This window comes from Protopterus annectens, chromosome 12.part0, assembly GCF_019279795.1.
Source record: "Protopterus annectens isolate FY-2018-M chromosome 12.part0, PAN1.0, whole genome shotgun sequence".
In the NCBI taxonomy this organism is placed as follows: domain Eukaryota; kingdom Metazoa; phylum Chordata; order Ceratodontiformes; family Protopteridae; genus Protopterus; species Protopterus annectens.
Genome location: NC_056746.1, coordinates 151,511,901 through 151,538,438, shown reverse-complemented (window position 1 = coordinate 151,538,438; position 26,538 = coordinate 151,511,901). Strand labels below are relative to the sequence as shown.

General features: G+C 45.7%; 1 protein-coding gene across 2 annotated transcripts in view; it reads left to right on the top strand.

Moving 5' to 3' along the window:
• The window catches only part of GSPT1 (G1 to S phase transition 1), a 960,922-nt gene extending 934,855 nt beyond the window's left edge, over positions 1-26,067 (top strand). For both annotated transcript variants that reach the window (XM_044089181.1, XM_044089179.1), the window contains one exon: positions 25,552-26,067. In XM_044089181.1, the coding sequence (XP_043945116.1) occupies positions 25,552-25,604 (53 nt within the window). In that variant the 3' untranslated portion in view covers positions 25,605-26,067. The remainder of the gene's footprint in view (positions 1-25,551) is intronic.
• Positions 26,068-26,538: the final 471 nt, after the last annotated feature.

The window sequence follows — 26,538 nt, the reverse complement described above, 5'->3', positions numbered from 1 at the left end:
AGGCCACCACACTTCCAGCATCTCTCATGTCCTTTTGGACAAATGTATCATCTGCACCTCCTGAGGTTGAGGACCTGTTTGTTTTGGAGGCTCATGTTCTCATCACCAAAAGGGAAGGTGGGGTTCACCAGGGTTTTTGTCTGAGACCATATTAAGGTCTGTGTGACCAAGGGTTTCCAGAGTGATTATACTGCCTGAAGTTATGAGACGCAAGGTGACTTGACCGACGCCAGCCATTTTGCTTTAGATTAGGTTGGCAGGCCTTGGCATCCGATGTACAGTTGTGGGATTTTGAAGGGGAGGGTAGCATCCACTAGGTTGTAGTTATGGAGGAAGTCGAAAGGGACCAAGCTGAGATCTCAGTTGCCCACCTGCGTCCCTTGGCCAATAAGCTAGACAACTCAACTAAACTGAGACCAGGAGACTGAAGCCTAAGCAGCAGTCATTGTTCAGTTTGTCCCAACCGTAATTGACTTGAACCTCGCCTCATGTTTTCCAATATTTTTTTCCAGAACCTTTTTGGCTGATTTTCATGGAGTTTAAGAAATCATTCAGCCAGATTCTGAAAACGTTTCTGCTTCAGGGGTCTTCCCTACCAGGAGGATAAGGTAGTCTCTTTCGTAGGAGGACTCTTGATTCCTTTAATTGAATTGGATGGGCCTGTTTTATGTATACCAGCTTTCCCCACCCTTCATGGATTCTGATAACAAAGGTACAGGCTCCTCCCATCGGAAGATTTATCTTTTTTGATATACCATTCACAGGATGAAAGAATCTTTCATTTAGGAGGCTGAAGAGGTCTCAAGCCCAGATCAAGTTACAGACCTTTTCTAGACCAGCCGGTATCTAGCCCCCACCACCACCACCCACACGCGCGCGCGCACACACACACACACACACACACACACACACACACACACACACACACACACACACACACACACACACACACACACACACTCCTTTAGGTGCTGGATGATGCTTTTTTTTTTATTGCCGGATCTTTGCAGACTTATTCCCATTTTCCTTCTCCCAAGAAGACATACTGCTTGTGTTGGCTCCATGATTTCCTCCAATACCTCTACAGGTATCTCATGGCTGATCAGCAGTGGTGTTCCTTAATTCTAGCCAGGAATCATGTGGGATTACAGCAAGGAATCCAGTTCCTAATGTCAAGAAGAGTAGGAGCCTAAACCAATTTGGTAAGGAGACTTGAACCTCAACTGCCAGTCTTGTATACCCAAATTTCAAGAGTTGGTCCATGATCAGTTTGACAGAAAGCATAGAAAATAGAGGAATGGGGCCTTATAGTGATGATGGACTTGCGCGTCTTCATTTCTTAGGATGGCAGGCACGCCATTAAATGCATCATGTTGGGCAGGTGTACTACAGGGTTTGCAGTCAGGAGCCTGCCTGCTTGAGGCATTAGTCCCTGCTAGAGCATGTAAAAATAGTGTCCCGTGAAGCCCCTTTGGATAAAGAATCTCTTTGTACCCTCTGTAGGGAGGGTGTTAACAAAATGGGAAGACTCCTGCAATCCATCAAGAACCTCCTACCAGTTGTCAACACCTAGATGTGTTAAGAGCTACTCAAGCAAAAGGTGTCTCTTTCTTGCCAAACAAGGCAAAGCAAAACTCAAAAACTGATATTTCCTAAAGAAGTGCAGGGTGCCTCAAAAGGACTTACTGACCTGGGAGGGTGAAGCCTCTGCACCAAGATACCCGTAGGAAGCCGCTGTGATTCTCTGAAGCACCCCCCCCATCCCATTCCAGAACCTTGACTGTGTGTTCTGGCAACCTGTATATTTCCTTGATCTAGTGCAAAGGTCCTCGTAGAGTTGAGGACCAAAAAGAGAAAACATCATTTTTATACATATACATCCATGCCTGCCTCCCCTGGTGCCTTGTGCCCAGGGTGCCTGCCTGCCTCCCCTGGCGCCTTGCGCCCCGGGTGCCTGCCTGCCTCCCCTGGCGCCTTGCGCCCCGGGTGCCTGCCTGCCTCCCCTGGCGCCAGATGGGTAGAGTCCCAAAGCTATGCACAGGGTGGTAGGTACTAGGAGGAACTGGGTTGAGCCAGAATGCCCTGCAAAACAGCAGTGGCAAAGCCTGCTCTTGTTCTGGAATATAAAGGCAGGTGGTAGTGTTTTGTGAAGGTATGTACAGAACTCCAAGTGGCTGCCTCCAAAATATCTTTGGTAGGAACTCCTCTAAGGAAGGCTGTAGAGGTAGCTGTGGCCCTGGTGGAGTGTGATCTGATACCTGTAGGAACAGATTTCCCATGATAGGAATAACAAAACCGTATGCAGTGGCCTATCCACTTTGAAATAGTCTGTTTTGAAACTGGCTTCCCTTGAGCCCCTACAGCATAGGACACAAAGAGTTGCTCTGATATCCAGAAGGACTTTGTTCTGTCCAAATAATAACGTAGCTGCCTATGGATGTCTAAAGAGTGTAGCAGCCTTTCCCCTTTGTTTTGAGGATTGGGGTAAAAGGTAGGTAGGTGTATGGCTTGATTTAAAGCTACCCTGGATACCACTTTAGGCATAAATGATGGGTTGGTACGAAGGGAAACCCTGTCCTGATGGAAAATGAGAAAGGGCTGCACCGCCATGAGGGCCTGTAGTTCAGAAACCCTACGAGCTGAAGTGATAGCCAAGAAGGAATGCTGTTTTCCAGGACAAATATTGCAAATCTGTTGAGGCAGCTGGTTCAAAAGGAGGCAATGTTAATTTTTCTAGAATGTAATTAAGATCCCAGGCTGGTATTGGTTGCTTCCTTGGTGGTCTTGTATTCTTAGCCCCTCTGAGGAACTGTCGTAAGAGTGGGTGAGAAAATAAAGGAGGATCCGTGTTGAATTCTGCAGAAATGGCTGAGGCATGGATTTTTATGGAAGAAAATGAAAGTCCACTGTTCAGCAGCTCAGCTAGATACTGTAGTACCTGAGGCAAATTTAGTTTTCTAGGGTCCTGGCCTCTTTTCTCATTCCAAGAGCAAAACCGCTTCCATTTTGCGGAGTAAGCTTTTCTAGTAGATGGCCTTCTGACCTCCAAAATGACATCCTGCACCTCCTTGGAGAGTAGGGTCTGTTGTGGTGTTAAGGAATTTTCCATGCAGCGAGATTGAGTGTTTTCAGCTGACTGTGAAGAGTTTTGTAGCTGTGCTGAGTCAGCAGAAGAGGCATTAGAGGCAGGGACCAGGGAGGAGTATGTGTTAGGCTCCTCAGGAGTGGGTACCAGTGTTGCCTTGGCCAATCTGGAGCAATCAGTATCATCTTCGGTTTGTCTGTTCTTGCTTTCAAAAGCACCTTGGGCAGAAGAGGCAGAGGTGGGAATGCGTAAACTGTCCATGCTGTCCAACTGAATGAAAGGGCGTCCAGTCTCCAGGCCTTTGGATGGAAGGTCCTCGAGCAAAACTTTTCCAATTGATGATTCCTGTGGGAGGCAAAAAGATCTATGTCTGGCCTTCCCCACGCTTGGATTATTTCTGTAAACACCTGAGGATGTAATATTGTTTCCAAACTGTGACTGTGTTGAGACCATAGGTTTTTTAGGTACCATTGAAGTTTCCTCATATGCAGCTTTGCACATGGGATTAAAAGAATGCAAGATGCCATGAATCCCAGAGCCTGCAGGATTTTCCTTGCAGTAAGCCTGGTACTTTTTGCTAGTATTTTGAAGTACTGAGACAGTTGCCCCTGTTTTTCTGGTGTAAGGTAGGCCATCTGGGTGTTTGTGTCCAAGTTGGCACCCAGGAAAGTTATTTTCTGAGATGGTGTTAGCCTTGATTTCTCTTTGTTGATTGTATATCCCAGAGAAAGCAGTAATCGTGTCACATATGCCAGATGTTCCAGAAGTATGTGCTTGCTGTCCACTTGGATCAGGCAGTCGTCCAGATAAGGGTAAATTTGTATCCCTTGAAGTCTGCAGTAGGCAATCACTGATGCCAGGCACTTCGTGAATACTCTGGGCGCAGTAGATAAGCCAAAGGGCAATGCAGAGAATTGATAGTGGATTGAACCTGCAAGAAATCTGAGGTATCTTCTGCAGCTTTGTCTGATTGGGACATGCAGGTATGCCTCCTTGAGGTCCAATGTTACCAGCCAAACCCCCTTGCCCAGCATGGGAAGAAGCTGCTGTAATGTGAGCATCTTGAATTTTGGTACGATTAGAAATGTGTTTAGGATGGACAAGTCCAAAATGGGTCTCCAGTCGGTTCCTTTCCTTGTTACCAGAAAAAGTCTTGAATAAAAACCTTGACCTTGTTGTTGAGTAGGTACCTCTTGAATAGCTCTCATGCTTATGAGCTTTGAAATTTGCAGTTGTGCCTCTGCCCTTTGATTTTGTGGCAGGTTTGGCATGCCTCTCATTTTTGGAAGAGTATGAAATTGAAATTTGTAGCCTCTGTTTATAATGTCCAGGATCCATTTGTCTGTTGTGACAATATGCCAATTGCTTGCAAATAATGCTAGTTTCCCTCCCAAGGGTGCTGCCAGCTGAGACATGCTTGGCATGGAAATGAGGGAGTCATTGGGTTTGCTTCCTGTATTGTTGAGCACTGTCTTCGCCACCTCTTGGTGCTGGAGTTTGCCATTGTCGGCCTCTGTATGATCCTTGTGATTGCCCTCTGCCCCTTGTGCGTCTGTATCTACCTCTTTGGGGCTTGTCAGTGGCTGGAAAGGACCAGTTTTTTGAGGGCCAATTTCTGCTAAAACGTGGTGGTTGGACCTGTAAGAAAGCTTTGACAGTTTGCATAGATTTGGCTTTTTCTTCCATTTTCCGTAGTATCTCCTCAGCATTAGCACCAAACAGCACATCCTTTTGTAAAGGAGCATCTAGAAGTTTAGCTTTCACATGATCAGGCAAATTTTGTTCCCTAAGCCAGGCGTGTCTGCGAATGACTGATCCTGTAGCAGCCGCTCTACTGGAGGCCTCTAGGGCATCATAACCACATTGTAAGGTGTGTTTACCCACTTGCTCTGCACTATGCATCATATCCTGTAACTCCTTTAAATCTGGTTGTTCAGGTTGAGACATTTTGTTCCTTAATTGAGATAACAGGAACTGTTGATATTTAAGCATATGAAACTGACAATTTAAGGCCCTCATGGCTAGGGTGGCCGAGGTATATACCTTTTTACCCCACCTTTCTAAAGATCTTGATTCCCTTTCTGCAGGAAGTGGATTCTTGGCAGTGGAGGCCTTCAGTCCCTTGGGGCCTTGTGAAATGGTTTCAGGGTCAGCATTATGGCTTTTGAAGAGAAATTGGTGAGAGCTGGGTACTCTGTAATACCTATCAGGTTTGACTGGTGCAGGAGGCAGAGAATCCGGGTTAAGACAAGCCTCCGAATAGACATCATCCAATATGTCCAAAACAGGGGGTATAGCCAGAGGTCTGTGTTGAGGTAACAAAAGAAATTCCCCAAGTCTTTTCTTGGAATCTGAAAAGTCTTGGCCTTCCCAATGGAAGTGTTCCCTCAAAGTGTGCAAGGTTTCCCCAAAGGAAAAATCCTCAGGAGGGGATACAGAAGGAATAGACTGTTCTGCATCCGAACCCTCAAAAGGAGAATAAGAGTGTTCCTCTGCATCAGAATGTTCTGATAAAATGGATCCCTGATCCGAAGAGGGAGAATCTTCCTCCACTCTGGGTCTCTTGTCTGGAGGGGGTTGGGAACCTCTGATAAGAGTAATTAAATCCTCAGCCATTTTAAGCATCTGTTTTTTAGGCATGGGACCAGGAGATGGGCCTTGTGCAACAGGCCTCGTGGGATGCCTGGCTGCTTTGGATTTAGTAAAGGCCTTTATTGAAAAAGAAGAAGAGGGCCTAAATACACCATGGGTGGAAGTGGACCTGTCCACATTAGTAGGCTCAACATTAGCAAAGGCTTCGGTTGTAGTCTGGGAAAGGGCCGAGGTCCCAGCGGTCTCGGGTACAGAGGACACCGCCAAAGGAGTGTCATCGGTAGTCGGGGACTGCACAGGCGTCTCGCTGAGAACCGGACCACGTGTAGCCTGTTTTGGCGTGGTGTCGGCGGGGACCACGGGCCTCGAGTGTCGGTCCTTTTCCTTGCGTTTTTTGGACAAAACGGTAGTCGGAGTGTCCGACATTTTATAATCAAAAGCTTTACCAAAGTAGTGCTGGGCGAACTCCGCCCGATGCTTAATAGTGCGTTTATTGAAGGTAGCGCAAAAGCAACAGCCAGAGACGTCGTGGTCTGGGCCCAAACAAGGTATGCAGAGGGAATGGAAATCCTTATGCGGTATTTGTGATTACTGCAGCTGTATGCACGATGAACATCAAAGATGACATATGCAGATGATGTAAAACAGTCAGCAGATTATGAACTGGAACATCAGCAAATGGCAGGCTACTGCAATACAAAATTTGAAGGCACAAGGGATGTAAAAGAGTACAGACCAAACCACAGTGGTCATGGCATCAAATGGAAGAAATCAGAAAATGAAAACCAAGACAGAAGGGAAAATACAGATTAACAACTTCTAGTATACATCTAGCATTAGTAAAGTGGGCAAGACGGCTTCACCTCCACCTTACAAATATAGCCTAACCCTGCACCTTACCTTAAAAAAAAAATTCCTAACACTACCACTACACAAGACAGGCTCAGACACAAAAACACCACAACACTTACTCTGTAAACACTTGCATAAACACACCTCCACTCCCAAAATCAAGTCACTTAACAGTTTCAACAAAATGAACTTTCAAGTGAACTGTCAACAATCTGATATGTTACTGCCCTTAAAACTGTCAAGATAATGAGCTGCCAAACTAAATTGTGTGTGTGTGTGTGTGTGTGTGTGTGTGTGTGTGTGTGTGTGTGTGTGTGTGTGTGTGTGTATATATATATATATATATATATATATATATATATACACACACACACACACACACACACACACACACACACGTATACAGATAATATACACACAAATATATATGTGTGCACCAAGATAACTTCTGAAGGAAGTTGCAACTGACTTCGAAGGAGAAGTTAATCTCAGAAGGTGTTATAAGGGTGGCACAGTGGTGCAGCATTTAACGCTGATGCCTCACAGCAAGAGGTTCTCCGGTTTGATTCTCAACAGAGGTGACCTCTGTGTGGAGTCTGCATGTCCGCCCTGTGTTCGCATGGGTTTCCTCAAGGTACTCCAGTTCCTCCCACATTCCAAAGACATACATCTGGAGCATTTCTCTCCAGGCCTCCAATGAAAATAAGCTCTGTCCTAGTCGGAATTTCCCGGTCAACAAATGTTTAATTAATTAACTTCTGGTATGGAGTTCCCTGATCAGGCAGCTCACCCAACAGTATACTCCGTGTACGAGTTTTCAGACATAGCATTAGTACCTTGAAGGAAACGCTGACAATTCCTGATGCTTTTTCAAACAGTTCACTTTTCCAATACTTTGGTTCATAGGTAGGTACTAGGCTATCGGCCCTGGGGCCTATACAAGCCCAGCCAAAAAGGTACCCTGGCTTTTGCCACCCAAGAAAATTATTTTCCTGTGCCACTGTCTAGCAGAGCCACAAAGGTGATCCCCGGGGTGAATTTCCTATTTCCCATCCAATCAGGATTTTTCTTGGAAGAGTGCTAATGAGAAGCTTTGTTTGATATAGATAGGTAGTTTATTCCAGAATATGGGAAGTCTCTGGGACAGGAATCTATCCCTCCGGCATTTTATTGTTTTAATGATTATTTTAGTAAGGAATTAATGCACATTTTTTTCCACACTGTATCCTTTGAACAATCCACTGAAACAAAAGTACAGTTTTGTACCTACCATAAATGTAGATGTTCGAGTGCTAATACAGCTGCAGTCATAACAGATGGGTTCTCCTGCCGTCAGGCGGGTCCTCGGTCGGCCGAATTCCAAAGTCTAGGTCCGGCGTCGGTTGTCGTTGCTTCTTCCCTGACGTCAGTGCGACAGGGGTATAAAAGAACCAGCCAACGCCATTTTCTTCAGTTTTTCTTGCCCCAGATGTCAGGTGCCCCCAGAAGGAAGGCAATACATAAATTTATGTAATAATGCAATGCAATATAATCAAAAAACAGTAGTTGCAAGCAAATACACCACAAATGAATACCCCGATCAGGTTGTATGAAGAGGTGTTAGCCAATAGGCCTGTCCCAAGAGGGGAAGGAGGGAGGGAAACCTGGACTGCAGCTGTATTAGCACTCGAACATCTACATTTATGGTAGGTACAAAACTGTACTATGTTCATCGTGCATACAGCTGCAGTCATAACAGATGGGTAGAATCCCAAAGCTAAAAAAGGGGTGGTAGGCACTAGGTGGAACTAGGAGGAGCCAGGATGCCTTGCAAGACTGCAGTGGCAAAGCCTGCTCTAGTTTTGGAGTATAATGGAAGGTGGTAGTGCTTGGAGAAGGTATGCACAGAACTCCAAGTGGCTGCTTCCAAAATATCTTTGGTAGGAACTCCTCTGAGGAAAGCTGCTGCGGTAGCTGTGGCCCTTGTGGAGTGAGATCTGATGCCAGCAGGCACAGTTTTACCATGAAAAGAGTAACAAAAGCGTATGCAGTGGGCTATCCATTTTGAGATGGTCTGTTTGGAAATTGGCTTCCCTTGAGCTCCTATAGCATAGGACACAAAGAGTTGTTCTGATTTTCTGAAAGGCTTTGTTTTGTCCAAATAATAACGCAGCTGTCTGTGGATGTCCAAGGAATGTAGTAGTCTCTCCCCTTTGTTTTGAGGATTAGGGTAAAAGGTAGGTAAGTGGATAGCCTGATTCAAAGCTACCCTGGAAACCACCTTTGGCATAAAGGACGGATTGGTTCGTAAGGAAACTCTGTCCTGATGGAAAATGATGAAAGGCTGCACAGCCATGAGGGCTTGTAGTTCTGATACCCTGCGAGCTGAGGTGATGGCCAGAAGGAAGGCTGTTTTCCAGGACATATATTGCAAATCTGTTGAGGCAGCTGGCTCAAAGGGAGGCAAGGTCAGCTTTTCTAGAATGAAATTGAGGTTCCCAAGCAGGTATTGGTTGTTTCCTTGGGGGTTTTATATTCTTAGCCCCTCTGAGGAACTGTCTTAAGAGGGGGTGAGAGAATAAAGGAGGATCAGTGTTGTATTCTGCAGAAATGGCCGAGGCATGGATTTTGATGGAGGAGAATGAAAGTCCACTGCTTAGCAGCTCAGCTAGATACTGTAATATTTGAGGTAAATTCAGTATTCCAGGATTCTGGCCCTTTTTCTCATTCCAGACACAAAACCGTTTCCATTTTGCGGAGTAAGCTTTTCTAGTAGATGGCCTTCTGGCCTCCAAAATGACATCCTGCACCTTCTTGGAGAGTAGGGTCGGTTGTGAAGTTAAGGAACCTTCCATGCGGCCAGATTGAGTGTTTTCAGCTGACTGTGAAGAGTTTTGAAGCTGTGCTGAGTCAGAAGAAGAGGCATTAGAGGTAGGGTCCATGGTGGGGAATGCGTCAGGCTCCTCAGGAGTAGGTACCAGTGCTGTCTTGGCCAGTCTGGAGCAATGAGAATCATCTTTGGTCTGTCTGCTCTGGTTTTTAATAGAACTTTGGGCAGCAGAGGAAGAGGTGGAAAGGCATAAACTGTCATTGTTGTCCAACTGAAAGAGAGAGCGTCCACTCTCCAGGCCTGTGGATAAGAGTCCTTGAGCAGAATTTTGTCAATTGGTGATTTTTGTGGGAGGCAAAGAGATCTATGTCTGGCCTTCCCCATGCTTGAATTATCTCTGTAAAAACTTGAGGATGCAACTTCCATTCGTGTGGATCCGTCATATTTCTGCTTAGGTTGTCTGCCAGCGTGTTTTCCTTGCCTGGCAAGTACTGTGCTTGAAGTTCGATTTGTAATTCCAGAGCCATGTTCCAAAGTGACATGGCCAGCCTGCATAGGGGGTATGAATGTGTTCCTCCCTGTTTGTTTATGTACCACATTACTGTGGTGTTGTCTGTCCTTATCAATAGTTGACCTGGATGCAGAAGGTCTTTGAAAGCTATAATAGCATTTATTACTGCTAGCATTTCCTTTTGATTGTTGTGTAGGTGCTTTTCTTTTTGGGACCATTTGCCCTGAATGCACCGATCTGTCATGGGCGCCCCCCAGGCGTAGTCCGAGGCGTCTGTTGTGATGATTTGATTAGCTTGAGGCTTGCAGAATGGGAGACCTGTGTTTCTTTGGCATGCTTGAGCCCACCACAGAAATTCCTTTTGAAGACATGGAATCAGTGGTATTATTGTTTCCAAACTGTGGCTGTGTTGAGACCATAGGTTTTTCAGGTACCATTGAAGTTTCCTCATATGCAGCTTTGCACATGGGATTAGTAGGATGCAAGATGCCATGAATCCCAGAGCCTGCAGGATTTTCCTTGCAGTCAGCCTGGTGAAATTTGCTAGTTTTCTGAAGTATTGAGTTAGTTGCCCCTGTTTCTCTGGCGTGAGGCAGGCCATCTGGGTGTTTGTGTCCAAGTTGGCACCCAGGAAAATTATTTTTTGAGAGGGTATTAGCCCTGATTTCTTTTTGTTGACTGTGTATCCCAGAGAATTCAACAACATTATTACAAAAGCCAGATGTTTCAGAAGTATGTGCTTGCTGTCCGCTTGGATCAGGCAGTCGTCTAAATATGGGTATATTTGTATCCCTTGAAGTCTGCAGTAGGCAATTACTGATGCCAGGCATTTCGTGAATACTCTGGGTGCAGTAGATAAGCCAAAGGGCAATGCAGAGAATTGATAATGGGTTGAACCTGCAAGAAATCTGAGGTATCTTCTGCAATCTTGTCTGATTGGGACATGCAGGTATGCCTCCTTGAGGTCCAATGTTACCAGCCAAGACTCCTTGCCCAGCATGGGAAGAAGCTGCTGTAATGTGAGCATCTTGAATTTTGGCACTAGTAAAAATGTGTTTAGGATGGATAGGTCCAAAATAGGTCTCCAATCTTTTCCCTTCCTTGGTACCAGGAATAGACTCCAAATAAAACCTTGACCTTGTTCTTGTGTAGGTACCTCTTGAATAGCTTTCATGTCCATGAGATCTGAAATTTGTCTTTGTGCCTCTGCCCTTTGATTGTGTGGCAGGTTTGGCATGCCTCTCATTTTCGGAAGGGTGTGAAAATGGAATCTGTAGCCTCTGTTTATAATGTCCAGGATCCATTTGTCTTTTGTGACAATATGCCAATTTTTCGAAAATAATGCCAGTTTTCCGCCTAAAGGTGCTGCCATTTGAGCCTTGCTTGGCATGCAAAGGGGAAAGTCATTGGGTTTGCTTTCTGAATGGCTGTGAACTAACCTCACCACCTCTTTGTGTAGGAGCTTGCCATTGTCTGCCTCTAGACGATCCTTGAGATTGCCCTCTGCCCTCGGGCACCTGTATCTACCTTCTTTGGGGTCTGTCCGTGGCTGGAAAGGACCAATTTTTGGAAGGCCAATTTCTACTGAAACGTGGAGGGTTGTACCTGTAGGAAATCTTTCACTGTTTGCATTGATTTAGCCTTTTCCTCCATTTTCTTTAATACCTCCTCAGCTTTAACACCAAATAATACATCTGTTTGTAGAGGGGCATCTAGTAATTTAGCTTTGACATGATCTGGTAAGGTTTGCTCCTTGAGCCAGGCATGTCTACGTATGACTGATCCTGTAACAGCAGCTCTACAAGAGGCCTCTAGAGCATCAAAACCACATTGCAAGGTATGTTTACCCACTTGTTCTGCACTATGCATCAAATCCTGCAACTCCTTCAAGTCTGGTTGGTCAGGTTGTGACATTTTGCTTCTCAACTGTGATAACAGAAACTGTTGGTACTTTAACATATGGAACTGGCAGTTTAATGCCCTCATGGTTAAGGTGGCTGAGGTGTATACCTTTTTTCCCCACCTTTCTAAAGCTCTGGAATCTCTCTCTGAAGGTAATGGATTTTTAGCAGTGGAGGCCTTAATTCCCTTGGGGCCCTGTGAGATAGTTTCTGGGTCAGCCGCATGGCTTTTGTATAAGAATTGGTGTGAGTCAGGAACCCGGTAGTACCTGTTAGGCTTGACTGGGGTTGGAGGTAGAGAGTCTGGATTAAGGCAGGCCTCCGAATACACATCATCTAGAATGTTTAAGACAGGAGGTATAGCCAGTGGCCTGTGCTGAGGGAGCAAGAGAAAATCCCTAAGCCTTTTCTTGGAGTCTGAGTACTCTTGGCCTTCCCAGTGGAAGTGTTCCCTCAAGGTATGCAAGGTTTCCCCAAAAGAGTAATCCTCAGGGGGGGGAGACAGAGGGAATGGACTCCTCTGCATCAGAATCTTCAAAAGGGGAGTATGAATGTTCCTGTTCATCAGAGTGCTCTGAAATAATGGAGGCCTGGTCCGAGGAGGGGGATTCTTCCTCCACTCTGGGCCTTTTGTTTTGTCCGGGGGGGGGTTGAGAACCCCTGATAAGAGTAATCAAATCCTCAGCCATTTTGAGCATCTGTTTTTTAGGCATGGGGCCTGGAGAAGGGCCCTGTGGAGCTTGTCTCTTAGAATGCATGGCTGCTTTAGACTTAGTGAAAGCCTTGATGGAAAAAGAAGAGGAAGGCCTGAAGACACCTTGAGAGGTGGCAGACCTGTCTATACTCTGAGTTTCACCGCCTAGAGTGGCTTCGGTATCGGTAGTCGGGGTGTGGGCCAAGGAGCCTGCGACCTCGGGTACAGTAGACACCGCCAATGAAGTGTCGTCGGTAGTCAGGGGCTGCATAGGCGCCTCACTGAGAACCGGACCACCTGTAGTAGGCTTTGGCGTGGTGTCGGTAGAAGCCGCGGACCTCGTATGTCGGTCCTTATCTTTGCGTCTTTTACTCAAAACTGGAGTCAGAGTATCCGACGACATAATGTAATTAAATTTTTTGCCAAAATAATGTTGGGCGAACTCCGCCTAGGGTGCCTGCCTTCCTCCCCTGGCGCCTTGCGCCCAGGGTGCCTGCCTGCCTCCCCTGGCGCCTTGCGCCCAGGGTGCCTGCCTCCCCTGGCACCTTGCACCCCGGGTACCTGCCTGCCTCCCCTGGCGCCTTGCGCCCCGGGTGCCTGCCTGCCTTCCCTGGCGCCTTGCGCTTCGGGTGCCTGCCTGCCCTCCCCTGGCGCCTTGCGCTTCGGGTGCCTGCCTGCCTCCCCTGGCGCCTTGTGCCCAGGGTGCCTGCCTGCCTTCCCTGGCGCCTTGCACCCAGGGTGCCTGCCTGCCTCCCCTGACGCCTTGCACCCAGGGTGCCTGCCTGCCTCCCCTGGCGCCTTGTGCCCAGGGTGCCTGCTTGCCTCCCCTGGCGCCTTGCGCCCCGGGTGCCTGCCTGCCTCCCCTGGTGCCTTGCGCCCCGGGTGCCTGCCTGCCACCCCTGGCGCCTTGCACCCAGGGTGCCTGCCTGCCTCCCCTGGCGCCTTGCGCCCAGGGTGCCTGCTTGCCTCCCCTGGCGCCTTGCGCCCAGGGTGCCTGCCTGCCTCCCCTAGCGCCTTGCGCACCGGGTGCCTGCCTCCCCTGGTGCCTTGCGCCCCGGGTGCCTGCCTGCCTCCCCTGGCGCCTTGCGCCCCGGGTGCCTGCCTGCCACGCCTTGCGCCCCGGGTGCCTGCCTGCCACCCCTGGCGCCTTGCGCCCCAGGTGCCTGCCTGCCACCCCCGGCGCCTTGCGCCCCGGGTGCCTGCCTGCCACCCCCGGCGCCTTGCGCCCCGGGTGCCTGCCTGCCTCCCCCGGCGCCTTGCGCCCCGGGTGCCTGCCTGCCTCCCCCGGCGCCTTGCGCCCCGGGTGCCTGCCTGCCTCCCCCGGCGCCTTGCGCCCGGTGCCTGCCTGCCTCCCGGCCTTGCCCGGTGCCTGCCTGCCCCCCGCTGTGCCCTGCGCCCTGGGTGCCTGCCTGCCCCGGTGCCTTGCACCCGGTGCCTGCCTCCCCCGGCGCCTTGCGCCCCGGGTGCCTGCCTGCCCCCCCCCGGTGCCTTGCACCCCGGGTGCCTGCCTGCCCCCCCCGGTGCCTTGCACCCCGGGTGCCTGCCTGCCCCCCCCGGTGCCTGCCTAATTCCCCTGACACCTTAGCTACACATCTGTTTCCAGTTATGGAATCCCACCTCCTGTGTTTGATGAAAGTAAATCCTTTGAAAGATGATTTGCAGTCTGGTTACTGAACTGGAAAACTGAAAGCAACCTTTTACATTTCTACTGTAACTTAGTGAGATAGCAGAAAGGCATTGCAAAGATTTTAGCGAGGGTAGGAACACACATGAAGCCATGTCCACTTCAGTAACTATACTTTAGCTTTTTGAGTCATATTCTAATTATTAAATCTGATTACCAGAGGCAGTGAGGTTTCTATCGCAGATTGCGTTATTAATTTTGAGCAAAGATACAATCAGATGCGTAGAGAAAATATGGCACTGCCAGATAAGTGATTGCTTCTAACCTGTTATTTTGCCTAATGTAAATGGTAAGACAGCATTTCTGAATTTTTTGCCTCCATTGCATGAGCCTTTGAACGCATTTCAGAGAAAATGCATCAGCTGTGGTGGCATTGGTCTGAGTCGGGGCATATCATGTTTTATAGACCAAAAACAGTTAGGCTGGGTGGACAAAAGAGCTTTGTGACGCTACCATTAATGGGCATGACTATGGCAGGAGATCCAAATCTGTATATTAGAGCACCTGATGGCAGAGAGCAAACATTCTAAAGATGTGAAAGAATCCATCTCCAAACAGCTGGGTTTTTATGTAGAGATTTTTGTAGCAGAATGCTTTTGAGTTGGATCTGATTAAGGCATGCAAAATACATTTTGGAGAAACATTGGTTTGTTAGCTATGTCAGTAAACTGAGTTGTACTGAGGTGGAAAGTACTGACACATGGTACACTTAGTAAGACTTTCAAATTTGGAGATGGAAAAATATGCTGTGTTCCACCCAAAGACTGAAAAAAACCAACAAAAACGGGCGATGTTTCACATCAGTGAAAGAGAAACGGTATCAGCTGAGATACTTGTGTTGCTGAGTAATATGTATTTATAATTATAGGAACAGCAGTGGATGTGGAAAATTACAAAGCAGTTGTGTTTAATCAGCCAGTGATTCTTGAATTCTCTAGCTGTGGACATGATTGTGTAAGCATCCTTAAGGAGAATCATTGTAAGAACGAGGTCCTCACAGTTTGAGAACATCACTAGGGAAGGAGAATCAAAGATTGAGGACCCACTTTGTCAATTTGGATAGACTGCACAATCTGCTTTGTACTTCAGGATGCAAAGACGCACCATATTTTCATCTTGAATCAGATTTTTGAGTGTTGTGACATTATCCTAAAGTATAGCAGACCTAAAGCTTAGGCATCCTGTTGATGCTTGTTTATTTTATTTGTCTTTTTTTACTGGGAAAATCCAACTGGGTAATGCCCATTTTCAATAGAGGCCCGGGAAGAAAAGCTCCACTTGCTTATATTGCAGTATACTAAGTTCCAGTTAAACACAGAGTAGTTAAATTTCTATTTACATTTATACACAAACAGTTTGTACAGTCTAAGATTTTATACTTGTGCAAGTTACAAAAGATGTGGTCTGTGTGTACAATGAGACCTTTGCTGTGGACTTGGGTGAACTTTGACTTGACATTCGGTATCATCCTGTCATCAGTCAGTTTGCAAGTTTCTTTTGTGAACCAAACAATACCATAAGAAATTCTAAAGAAATTTCTTCTCTGTTTAATAAGCAGGCTTTGTCCACTTCAAAAGTTATTCAGTTGCAGTGATGGAGAAGTCATTAGTGACATTAAGGATACAGAAAAGATTTTCACTATTTAAACTTTGACCATTATAGCATATAGTCCTTGGAGCAGTGGTTTCTAAAAAGACAGTGAGACACTAAAAAATCTAGTGATAGACTTGACTGGAAAGCTTTCAGATTGGGGTCTGATGGCAAAATTTCCTCCAGATCGGTTGTACATTATCATTTTTATCTCATCTTCTCCTATCTTGACTGTTAATTGTTGTCATCGATATCAAACCTCGTCTTACTTAAGTCTTCCATAACTATTTCCATTTGTGCTTTTTCTTGATTTCCACATTCTTCTGCTTTGTGTAAATTGTCATATAATTGCCAGACTCAGAAAGCAAGGCCTTTGCGTCCTCCCTCATTGCTACCTTTTCTCAGGTAGCCAGACATGCTATCAAATGCAGCTACAATGCCGTAGAAGCAACCTCAAGAGCTGCAGCTTCCTCTTCTGCTGTAAGATTTGCCTGGCTAAGGCTTCAGCCCCTCCCAGGGGATATTAATGCAAAATTAACGGATGCCCTCTTGGACATCTCTGCCCTTTTTGATAAGCCCTCTGCAGAACTTTTCAGATCTCTGCAAGAGAAAAGTAAGGAACTTAGACTTTAAGCACATTCTGCTATCTCCTGTGCATAAATTTTGCAGGCATTTTCCTGCAAAACAAGTCTGTATACATAGACAACCCAGAACCCCACAATCAAAACCTCACAAAAGGCCTAAGAAAATTTAGATGTTAAGTTGTCGATCTCACCTTCATTCTTGCTGGATCGTTCGGAGCCGAACCTCGGCTCCGACTCGGCCTAATACTAAAGCTCGAGAGCTATTTTTCACCGGCTCGAGGCTATGCTATGTCTCATAATGCTAGGCGTCATATACCCAGATCTCGTTTGCCACTTCAGCTACGAGGTTGCGTTTTCACCGGCTCCAGGTCATATTTAAAATGTTTTATATTATAGTTGGTTTTTGATTGATATTTTTCCCTAGATCTTTTCTAGTAGTGTTAGTAGTCTCCCGACTAGTCTTCCTTCCCTTTATTAATAGTTTTCCTACTCTTTTCCACCCTTAAGGTGGTTAGGCCTTTACCCCCCCTTTATAGTAGGTTTGTACAGGTTCCTTTCAGTAGGTGTGTGTGTGGAATTTTGTTTTTGTTTTATCGTAGTAACTTTGAGAGTGTCTTTCAAGTGTTGTGTGTGTTTGTATACTTGTTTAGACTTTTTTGTCCCGTTCCTGTGGTATCATGTCTAAGGATACCAAGATATCGGGATTCAAGAAGTGTGACTCATGCTGTCAGAAGATGTCTCTGACAGACGGTCACACGTCTTGTGTGTATTGTTTGGGCCCTCTGCACCTGCAGGACTCTTGTTCCATCTGTCATGCTTTTAGCCCAAGAGTCCTGCAGGAGCGCAGAAATAAGCTCATCCTAAGGGGCTTATTGAAGCTCGAAGGTTCTCCTACCAAGCCTCTGTCAGGAAAACCTTCTAAGCCCACAAAACCGTCGGCTCCATGTCCGGAGCCGGCGCCGAGCGGACCTTTTTCTGCCTCGTCGGTTCCGGCTGGAACCGATACATCGAGGCCTCAGTCGGTTCCGACCTTAGTGTCTGAGCCGTCTCCAAGCCGAAAGCGCTCCCGATCTCCCTTCATTGGAGTCGGTCAGGTCGGCTCCGAAGTCCCCCTTGCTGTTGGAGCGGAGCCATAGGTCTCACTCCTCTAGATCTTCCAGGCTTTCGGACCACGACCTCGAGAGGGTAGTCAGTAGGCTTTTGAAGTCGCAGACGCTCACCCAGTTATTGCATAGCCCGTCTCAACAGACAGCGGCTTCCCCAACGCCTGCTCCAGTTCCTCCTCCGACTATTCCTTCGAGCTCGGACATCGGCCTCGGAGCCGTCTCCGGTGCCGGGAGGAGCTCTCATCTCTTCGGAGCTGGGTCCCTCCTCTCTGCCTGATAGGGGTGCCTTTGAGGTCATGAGGAGCGTGCTGGCTCCTATACCGGCGCCACGGTCAGCCCCATCGGCCCCTCCTTCCATGGTGCCTGCTTCGGCCTCTGCCTACCCTCCTGAATCCAAGCGTGGAGAACCAAAGCTCCAGGTCGCCCCATTGGGCGTATCCTCCTCTTCTGAGGCCTCCCATGATCCTGCGGGAGAGCCCCCTCGGAAGAGGACATGCAAGAGGAAGCATGTGGACTCCCCGGAGTCAGTGACATCTGACACCGACCTGGATGATTCGGAAGTGTCTCCAAGGTCCCCCTCTGAGGATGTCTCATTTTCTGACATCCTGGAGATCCTTAAACAGAGGGGGAACTGGTCTGCCCTCAACCCTTCCGAGGATGAGTCTGTGTACCTGGACGCATTTGGTTCTCACCCTTCCACCTCCTGGGAGTCCCCGCCTTTCGACCCACTCAAGGAGGTGGTGGCTCGGAAGGCGTGGACGGCTCCGGATACAATGGAACCAACTCCCCGGAGGTCCACAAAATTTATTACAGCCCCTTCTGACAAGCAGTTTCTCACTAAGGGAAGATCCTAGAGTACTCTGTGAGAATTATTGCCACCTCAGTTATTTCCCCAGCTAGCTCCCTTGCTCCCTCTTTTTGGTAGCTCTTCTAGAGGGGTTTTTATATATATATATATATATATATATATATATATTTCTCTTTTTTGTATCTATGATTAGGTGGATTATTCTCTGTTGTGGTGGGACATATATGTCCATAGTGTTAGCTATCAAACGAGATCTGGGTATATGACGCCTAGCATTATGGGACATAGCATAGCCTCGAGCCAGTGAAAAATAGCTCTCGAGCCTTAGTATTAGACCGAGTCGCCGAACCCATCCAGCAAGAAAGAAGGCGACAAGAAGACAACTAACATGGAACGTTATGGTAAGTACATAACTTCTCATTTCCTCCTACATCTTCGTCCTCTTCTCAGCTTACTAAGCAGCCCTTTCCTAATCAGGCTGGCTCCTCCCTGTGACTCCTCAAGTCAGGGCACCCCTCCCCTCTCCCAATGCCTAACCCTACCAGTTCCATCCTGGGAACTCATCACCCAAGATTCTTGGGTGTCAAGCATCATCAAGAGGGGCTACTTCATGGTCTGGCACAAGGTGTCTCCCTTCAGGGGTATACCTCAACCCCCAGAAGAATAAGAGACCCTTTTACTTCCAATCCTGCAACACCTACTTGAACAGGGAGCTATCAAGCACGTAACCCCAGGACAAGAGGGAAGAGGCTTATACTCTCATCCGTTCCTATTTCCCAGGCAGAGAGATGCTTGGCGACCCATCCTAGACCTCTCCTATCCCAACGGGTTTCTCATAGGTCCCCCATTCAAAATGCTTACCCTGCAAACCTTATTCCCTCTTATCTTCTGTCAAGCATTCCTAGCCTCAGTAGATATCAAGGATGCTTACCTCCATATACCCATTCACGTCAGATACAGGAGATTCCTACGCTTCTGTGTGGGATCCTTGCAGTTCTCGGCTTTGCCCTTTGGACTCTCCACTGCTCCAAGTGTCTTCACAAAATGCCTAGCACCTGTGGCCGCCTACTGCAGATGACAAGGTATCCTAATCTTTCCCTACCTAGACATTTTGATTCAAGCCAGTTCCCAAACGGAATTGAACAGAAATCTCCAATTGACAATTTTCATCCTACAAAGCCTGGGATTCACCATAAATTTCAGTCATCCCTGTTCCCATCCCAGGAACATGCCTTTTTGGAGCGTAGATTTGAAACCAAGACTGTGGTGCTGCCTCTTCCACCTACCAAGGCACAGGAGATTTTTGTGCTCTTTGCAGAGATTCTTCCCCTCGATCTGGGGTTGATGGCATCCACCACCCCTATGCTTCCTCTTGCAAGGCTACACCCGAGCAATTCCTAAAGTCAGTGTGGTCTCAACATGCCCACCCTCTAGAATACCAAATTCCTCTTCTACTGTATCTCAGGAAGGAGATCCAGTGGTGGATTACACAGCTGTCTCTAAACCCAGGCCCTCCCCATTCACCCACTGCTACCAACTCAAGTGCTGTACACGGATGCATCGGACATGGACTGGGGAGCACCCCTGGACCACCACACAGTGCAAGGACAGTGGGCACCCTCCCAAAGGAAGGATCACAGCAATATCGAGGAAATGAAGGCACTAATCCTCGCCTTTCAGACCTTCCAGTCCCTGCTCAGACCAGGGAAGCTTTGTATACACACAGACAATATGACAGTCTTGTGGTATATCAACAAACAGGGAGGGGACAACACCCTATCTCCTGTGCAGACTAGCCATACAGTCCTAGGATGTAGCACACCAATTAGATATCATCCTTCAGGTGATCTACATGGGTCTATATTATGTAATCAAAAAGTGAATTCGCCGAACTGCATCTACATCAGAAATGCAGTTCAGTGAATTTGTATCAACTCCAAGATCGCAGTGCAGTGAGGAAAGGGCAAATTTTCCAATCATCACTGTACTGCGATCTCACCATCAACAGTTCGCTGAACTGTATTTCTGATGTAGATGCAGTTCGGCAAACTCACTTTTCGATAACAATATAGATGCAATCTACATCCCCTCCAGTCAGAATGCTGTGACAGACACATTAAGCTGATCCAAAACACAGGCCCATGTATGGATACTTCACAGGGATGTGTTTCTGGACATTGTCCACAAGTGGAGTATTCCACAGCTAGGCTTGTTTGCCTCCCCTCTGAACAAGCAACTTCTAAAGTTTTGTGCCAGAGAAACCCATTCTCAGGCCTGGAAAATGGACGTCCTGTCAATCTCATGGAAGAGGAAATTCTTGTATGCATTTCCCCCCTTCCACTTATCCTTTCAGCAGGACAAACCAAACATGTTCCTGGTGACTCCCTATTGGCCAAGACAACATTGATTCCCCCAACTCCATCATCTAGCCAAAGGCACTCACCACAAGTTACCCCACAGAGTTGACCTAACACAGAACAAGGGCTCAGTCATCCACCCACACTTAGAGACCCTTCAACTGACCCTGTGGCTGATAGAGCCCTGATTCCTTTCAAATACCTTTATTCTGAGACGTGCTTCAATTCCTGCAGGAGGCCAGTAAATCTATTACCAGAAAATCCTACCTCCATATGGAAGAGGTTCTCACTTTGGTGTCTTAAAAACCAGAACCCGCTTACAGCAAGACCCATCCATGGTTCTGTCATACCTGTGTGAATTGCTTAATGCAGTATTAGCTTACTGTTTCATAAAAGCTCTCTGTCAGCTGTCTCTGCCTGTCTGCCACTTTCTCCACCCTTAGCTTTCAGATTTGAAGCAAAACAATTCCTGAAAGGCGTCTCACATCAGAACCCCCCCCCCCCAAGGAGACCTGCATCTCCAGCCTGGGACCTCAACTTTCTTCTGGAGAAACTGATTCCACCCCCTTTTGAGCCATCTTCTTCCAGCTCTCTCAAACACTGTATTTGGAAAACTATCCTCCTGGTGGACATTACCTCTGCCAGGCGGGTTTCAGAATTACCAGCCCTTGTGGCATTGCCTCCTGACCGTATTTCCCTTCATGCCAAAGGTAGTCACCGAGTTCCCCTTAAACCAGGATATTCATCTCCCCACCATTTTTCCCTTTCCCCAGAACAGTAGTAATAGGATCCACACCCTTGATGTACACAGACCACTCAGGTTTTACTTACAAAAGACTAAACCCTACAGGAAATTGGACCAACTGTGTCCTTTCACCCCAGGCTCTGAGATTGCCTGTGTCCAAACAGACCATCTCCAGTTGCATATCCAAATCCATTGCCTTTTGCTATTCCCACCATGGGTAAAGTTCTTCCAGGCTTAGTCAAAGCTCACTCCACAAGGGCAGTGTCTTCTTCAGGGGCTTTCATCAAAGGGTTGGACACCAACTCCATCTTAGAGGCAACTACGTGGACATCTGTCCACACCTTCACCAAACATTATAAGCTAGATTCCATTTCCCGATCCAGGGCAGGATTTGCCAGGGCCATTTTCCATGGCTTCATAGAAAATTCCTCTGCCACTTCCTCCTCCCTTTGTGCATGAACCTTTGTACTCTCCCATATGTTAGGAATACTGCAACAGATGAATAGAAGGACCTAGATTAGTTGTAAGAGCTTACCATAACGATAATGTCTTTCTCTTCTCTTTTGCAGTATTTCATCCCTCCCTCCTTCCCTCCAATTCTTGCCTTTCTTGAATACATTGATCCTCTATCCCTTAGACTGGGGCCTCAGTTCTGTGTGTGGTACATATACCGCTTTTATGGCCGATGTCAGCTAGTGGTCTATATCAGACGTACCGTGCACCATAGGTAGTAGAAGACTTTGATATACTTGTTCACGTCTGATTGCCTTGGCAGGCGACCACCTTATATCAGGAATACTGCAACAGAGAAGAGGAGGACATCTATTGTTGTGGTAAGTTCTTACACAACTAATCTTTCCTTCCCTTGCACTATGGGAACCTTTGGTTGTTCTGTGCTCTGGGCTTGGAGCTTCACCTGAGAAGGGGCCTGTAAGATGGTGCTGGCCAACACCCCTTATACCCAGATGTCCTTACTTCAGATGCTGAGTATCTCCTGCCCAGAAAGAGGAGGGGTTAAGCCTCTGGCACTCTGTTCAACCAAGGGCTACCACAGCAAGGTAAACCCTCATGGGTATTACTGCAACAGTGAAGACACTTGAAATATCTACATTTATGGTAAGTGGACGCAACTGTATTTTACGATAAGTTAACATTCAGTACGTCTGACATTTTCACTTAGCCTCTGTGCAGAGAAACTGTCTTCACATGAGCATTTAAACATTCCACCAGATTTTTCTGACAGCATTCCACATTCTTTGGCTATATTATGCCAAGGCAGACACCTCAAAGCTTGACCTTCTTGGATATCAGGTGCTCAAAACTAATTGTCTTGTACAATTTCCAACTTAAATCAAGCAGATGTTAATCTGTTCATTGTAAAAGCGAACAGTGCCCTTCCAGACCACTGCTTCATCAAACAGAACAAGAGAGTGGGCTTCCCTTTGCTTTGTGAGCCGGGAATGGATCTGCTTCCATATTCATGTTTGTTTTTCTTTTTTCTAAACTTACTGATTCATAGTCAGTTGGCAAAATTTCATTCATACAGAAGGAAGCTAATCCTGATTAGCTTAGAGTTTGTTTCCAGACTGTAGTCTGACTGCTTAGGATTTGCTTTTGTTTTGAGCAGATAGTTCAGTGTGTCTTCAGATATAGTCTTCATTTCAGAGCTGCTGTGGTCCTTTGCTTACTTCTGCAGCCAACAGTTAAAGAACCTTGTCTTGGAGGTCTGTTGGACGATGAAGTGTATGTTTTCTATCTGAGCTGTTTTTTGTGCCTATTTTCTCTCTCAAGCCTTTTGTGATTCTCTCTCATATTTTAAGATCTGTTTCAGTTATTCACTGTTGAATGTTTACTTATTTTTGGCTATGTTAGGTTGCAGTGCGAGACACAAGGGTGCTGGGCTTAAAACTAATTTGCATAATTTCAAGGCTTTCTCACTGACTTGTGATGTAGTTATTTTGGGAGCTGGTATGTATAAATAACGGGTGTAGGAGGTGACCCACCCTCCTTTGAAAAAAATGCATTTTCATTGATTTCTGTTTTAGGTATTAGTTGTTAAAATGCTTCTGTTTTGTGATCACACTTCTGTTTATCACGAGAGCTGCATTTCTGTCATGGAGCAGTGATAGAATATTGGCTTGACAGAAGTTAAATTGCTTTCTGAAAGAAATTCCTCATCTCAGATGTCCCATAAAAAATACCTTTGCACATAGGGACCGCATTTCTCTTTTTTTTTTTTCTTAAGTGACATACTGTTTCATCCTTTTTCTCTTTTTTTACTATTCAACCTTATATTTATATATATATATATATATATATATATATATATATAAGTGACATACTGTTTCATCCTTTTTCTCTTTTTTTACTATTCAACCTTATATATATATATATATATATATACATGTGTGTGTGTGTATATATATATATATATATATATATATATATATATATATATATGTGTGTGTGTGTGTGTGCGCGCGCGTCTTTGAATGCATGTTTTCTGGTAGCCATTACTTTTCATTTGATGTATTTCATAGCTTCAAATTTCAATTTTATAATGAGTTGTATTAGCTTTCCTTGAGGGCGAGATCTTCTTCAGGGTCAGATTTCAGTTTCTGCAAAAAACTCTTATCTTGATTCATGTGCTTGGCCTAAGTCACGTCCAGTTTTTGAAAAATTGACTAGGTTTTCTCCTCTGTTCTAGGAGTAGAGGTTCTACTGTACCTAAGCAGACCCTTCATTTATAGATCTGCCTACTGTATGGCATTCTGCCGTTAAGTTAATTTGCTTTCAGTTATGCCCGTCTAAGGCATTTCAGCTAAAGATATGGCTGCTTTTAGTGCATGTGGAATATCTATGAAAGACATTTGTGAGTGCCACATTGTCTGTGTACATGTTAAGTGTAGTAATTCAGATCTGCATTTCATGTCTTCTTTCTGGAAGTGTGTTCTTCTTTCCTCTGTTGTGAGTGTAGCCCTTCTGCCTGCCCAGTTGCTGCTCTGTATTCTCCCTAGGTGTTAGAGGACTCCACAAAATAAGAATTTTCAGATGCGTGTCCTCATCACTTGATGTTGGGAGGGCCTGACTGTAGTAGATTTTTTTCCATTCATATTCTTTTATTTGATGAGTTACATTGCCTGACAATTCCTTGTGATTGCTTAACAAGTGAATGTCAAATTTTTAAGGTCAGTTTGCCATTTCAGTTTTTACAGGCTGTACCCATGTGTTCAAGGTAAACTGAACTGAGTATGTTCTGATGGAATGCATGTCATCTCACCCAGACGGAAGGTAACTAGGGGTAGGAGTTTGTCACCCTCAGATATGGACCTTGAGAAAGCCATTTAGTAGAATTGATGGGGACTGTTCCAAGTATCAGCCTACTGCAGTGGATCCCTTATTAAGATCAGAAGAGCTGTTGTTTTGGACACGTGCTGTGAAATTGGGTTTAATTGTAGCTACAGGTAATTTATTTTGCAAAAATATAAGCAACTGTTTGCAAACCACAGAGAATTCATTTGCTTTAGTGAAGGTAGGAGTGTTTCTTCAAACTTGAGTTTGCGTGCATCCATGATGTGAGAAGTTTTTTGAGAGAGTAGCAGTATTGTATGTATGGTTTGTCTGAATTTTCCTTGCTGGGTTTGCATTTACCAAATGCCAGTTGTTAATTTGTGTAGGTTTTGAATTTGTATTTAAATAGCAACAGAGAAATCAAGAGACTATGGGACTATTTGTATTTAACTGATGAAGAGTGCTGATCCACATGGATTTTTTCAGACTCTACCCAGGAACACTGGCTAAGTAACTTGCTCCTGGTTGCACAGTAAGGCAAATGGAGGTTGAGGGAATCAAATGCTGGTCCACAGGACCCAGCTTGTCAACAATTCCATAACCTTAGACCTCTACATCAACTGTCAACTTATGAACTGTCTTTATGAACTTGGGGATTAAAATATTAGTTTGGGAGTAGGATGGTTGCTCCTTGCCTTACAGAAACAACAGAGTGACTTTGTCACGATTTTGCCAGTGTCCAAGTTTTGTTGTTGGCTCTTTCATTGATTAGCATTTGATATTAGTGATTTCAGAATGTTTTTATTTTTACAGTCATAAGAAAATGTATCTGACAATGATGTATCTTGGTTTTTTGAATCATTTTGAACAGTGTAAGCACATTAACTTATTTTATAGCATTTTACACAATGATAATTTTCCTTTCGTTTTTCTGTACTTTAGGTAAAACCATTGCGATTGGAAAGGTGCTGAAATTAGTTCCAGAAAAAGACTAAACTTTCACAATAAGCCTGCACAATACTGTGAAGAAATGGACTCTGCAGCAGCCTACTTCACGTCGCCTTCTCTGATTCTTAATCAGTTCTGCCCAGACAGAAGTCCTCCCTGTAGTCCACAGAAGGTCCACATTGTAAGCTTTCTCATATTGAGAGCTCTGCTGTGCCAGTATCGGTGCTCCCCAGTTGAAATTTGGCACCCCTTTCCCATTTACAAACGCATACATGAAATCAAACTCTGCTTCCTTGGAAAGATGCGGCATTAGCTCTTTAACTGATGTGGACATCCTTGCCTACAGTGAAGTAAACAACTAAAAACGAACATTTCCCCAACATTGTGATCTTCATTCCTCAATTGTCACATAACCAGTCTTGCAAACTGATCATTGAGTGTGTGAGTATGTTTGGATGGGCACGTTCCAAAGATAGCAGAAATGTTAATAAAATATTTAGTTCAAAACTCTTCTGTAGTTTTTTGGTGTTTTCAGTGAATGTGACATCTTATGATTCTTTAATCTGCTACAGAGGATAATTGCATCAGTAAAATGTTACATGCAGGTTTATGTGGTGCCTTTAAACTTTATCCAGTTTTGCAGTTATAAGTTACGGCACTAAATGTACTAGAAGCTCCTGTTCCAGTTCTCTGTTTTGTTTCCCATACTATTTTAAGGCATGCTATTACAATGCAGAAATGTTTTCACTACTTTCTATACCACCGTATGTTGGTGGGCATTATTATGTTTGTTGAAATGTTGTAATGGAATTTATTCATGCTTTAGAAACTATATTTTTATGCTGTAAGCCAGCTTGATATTTTTGTTTTATTGGTGATTTTACTGTTTTGTTTCTCATCAGTGCTTCTCTTGTCTGTCTGCATCCCTGCCTGTTTTCTTGGCTTTCTTAAGCTGGAACCCAACATTTGCTGGTTAAGTAA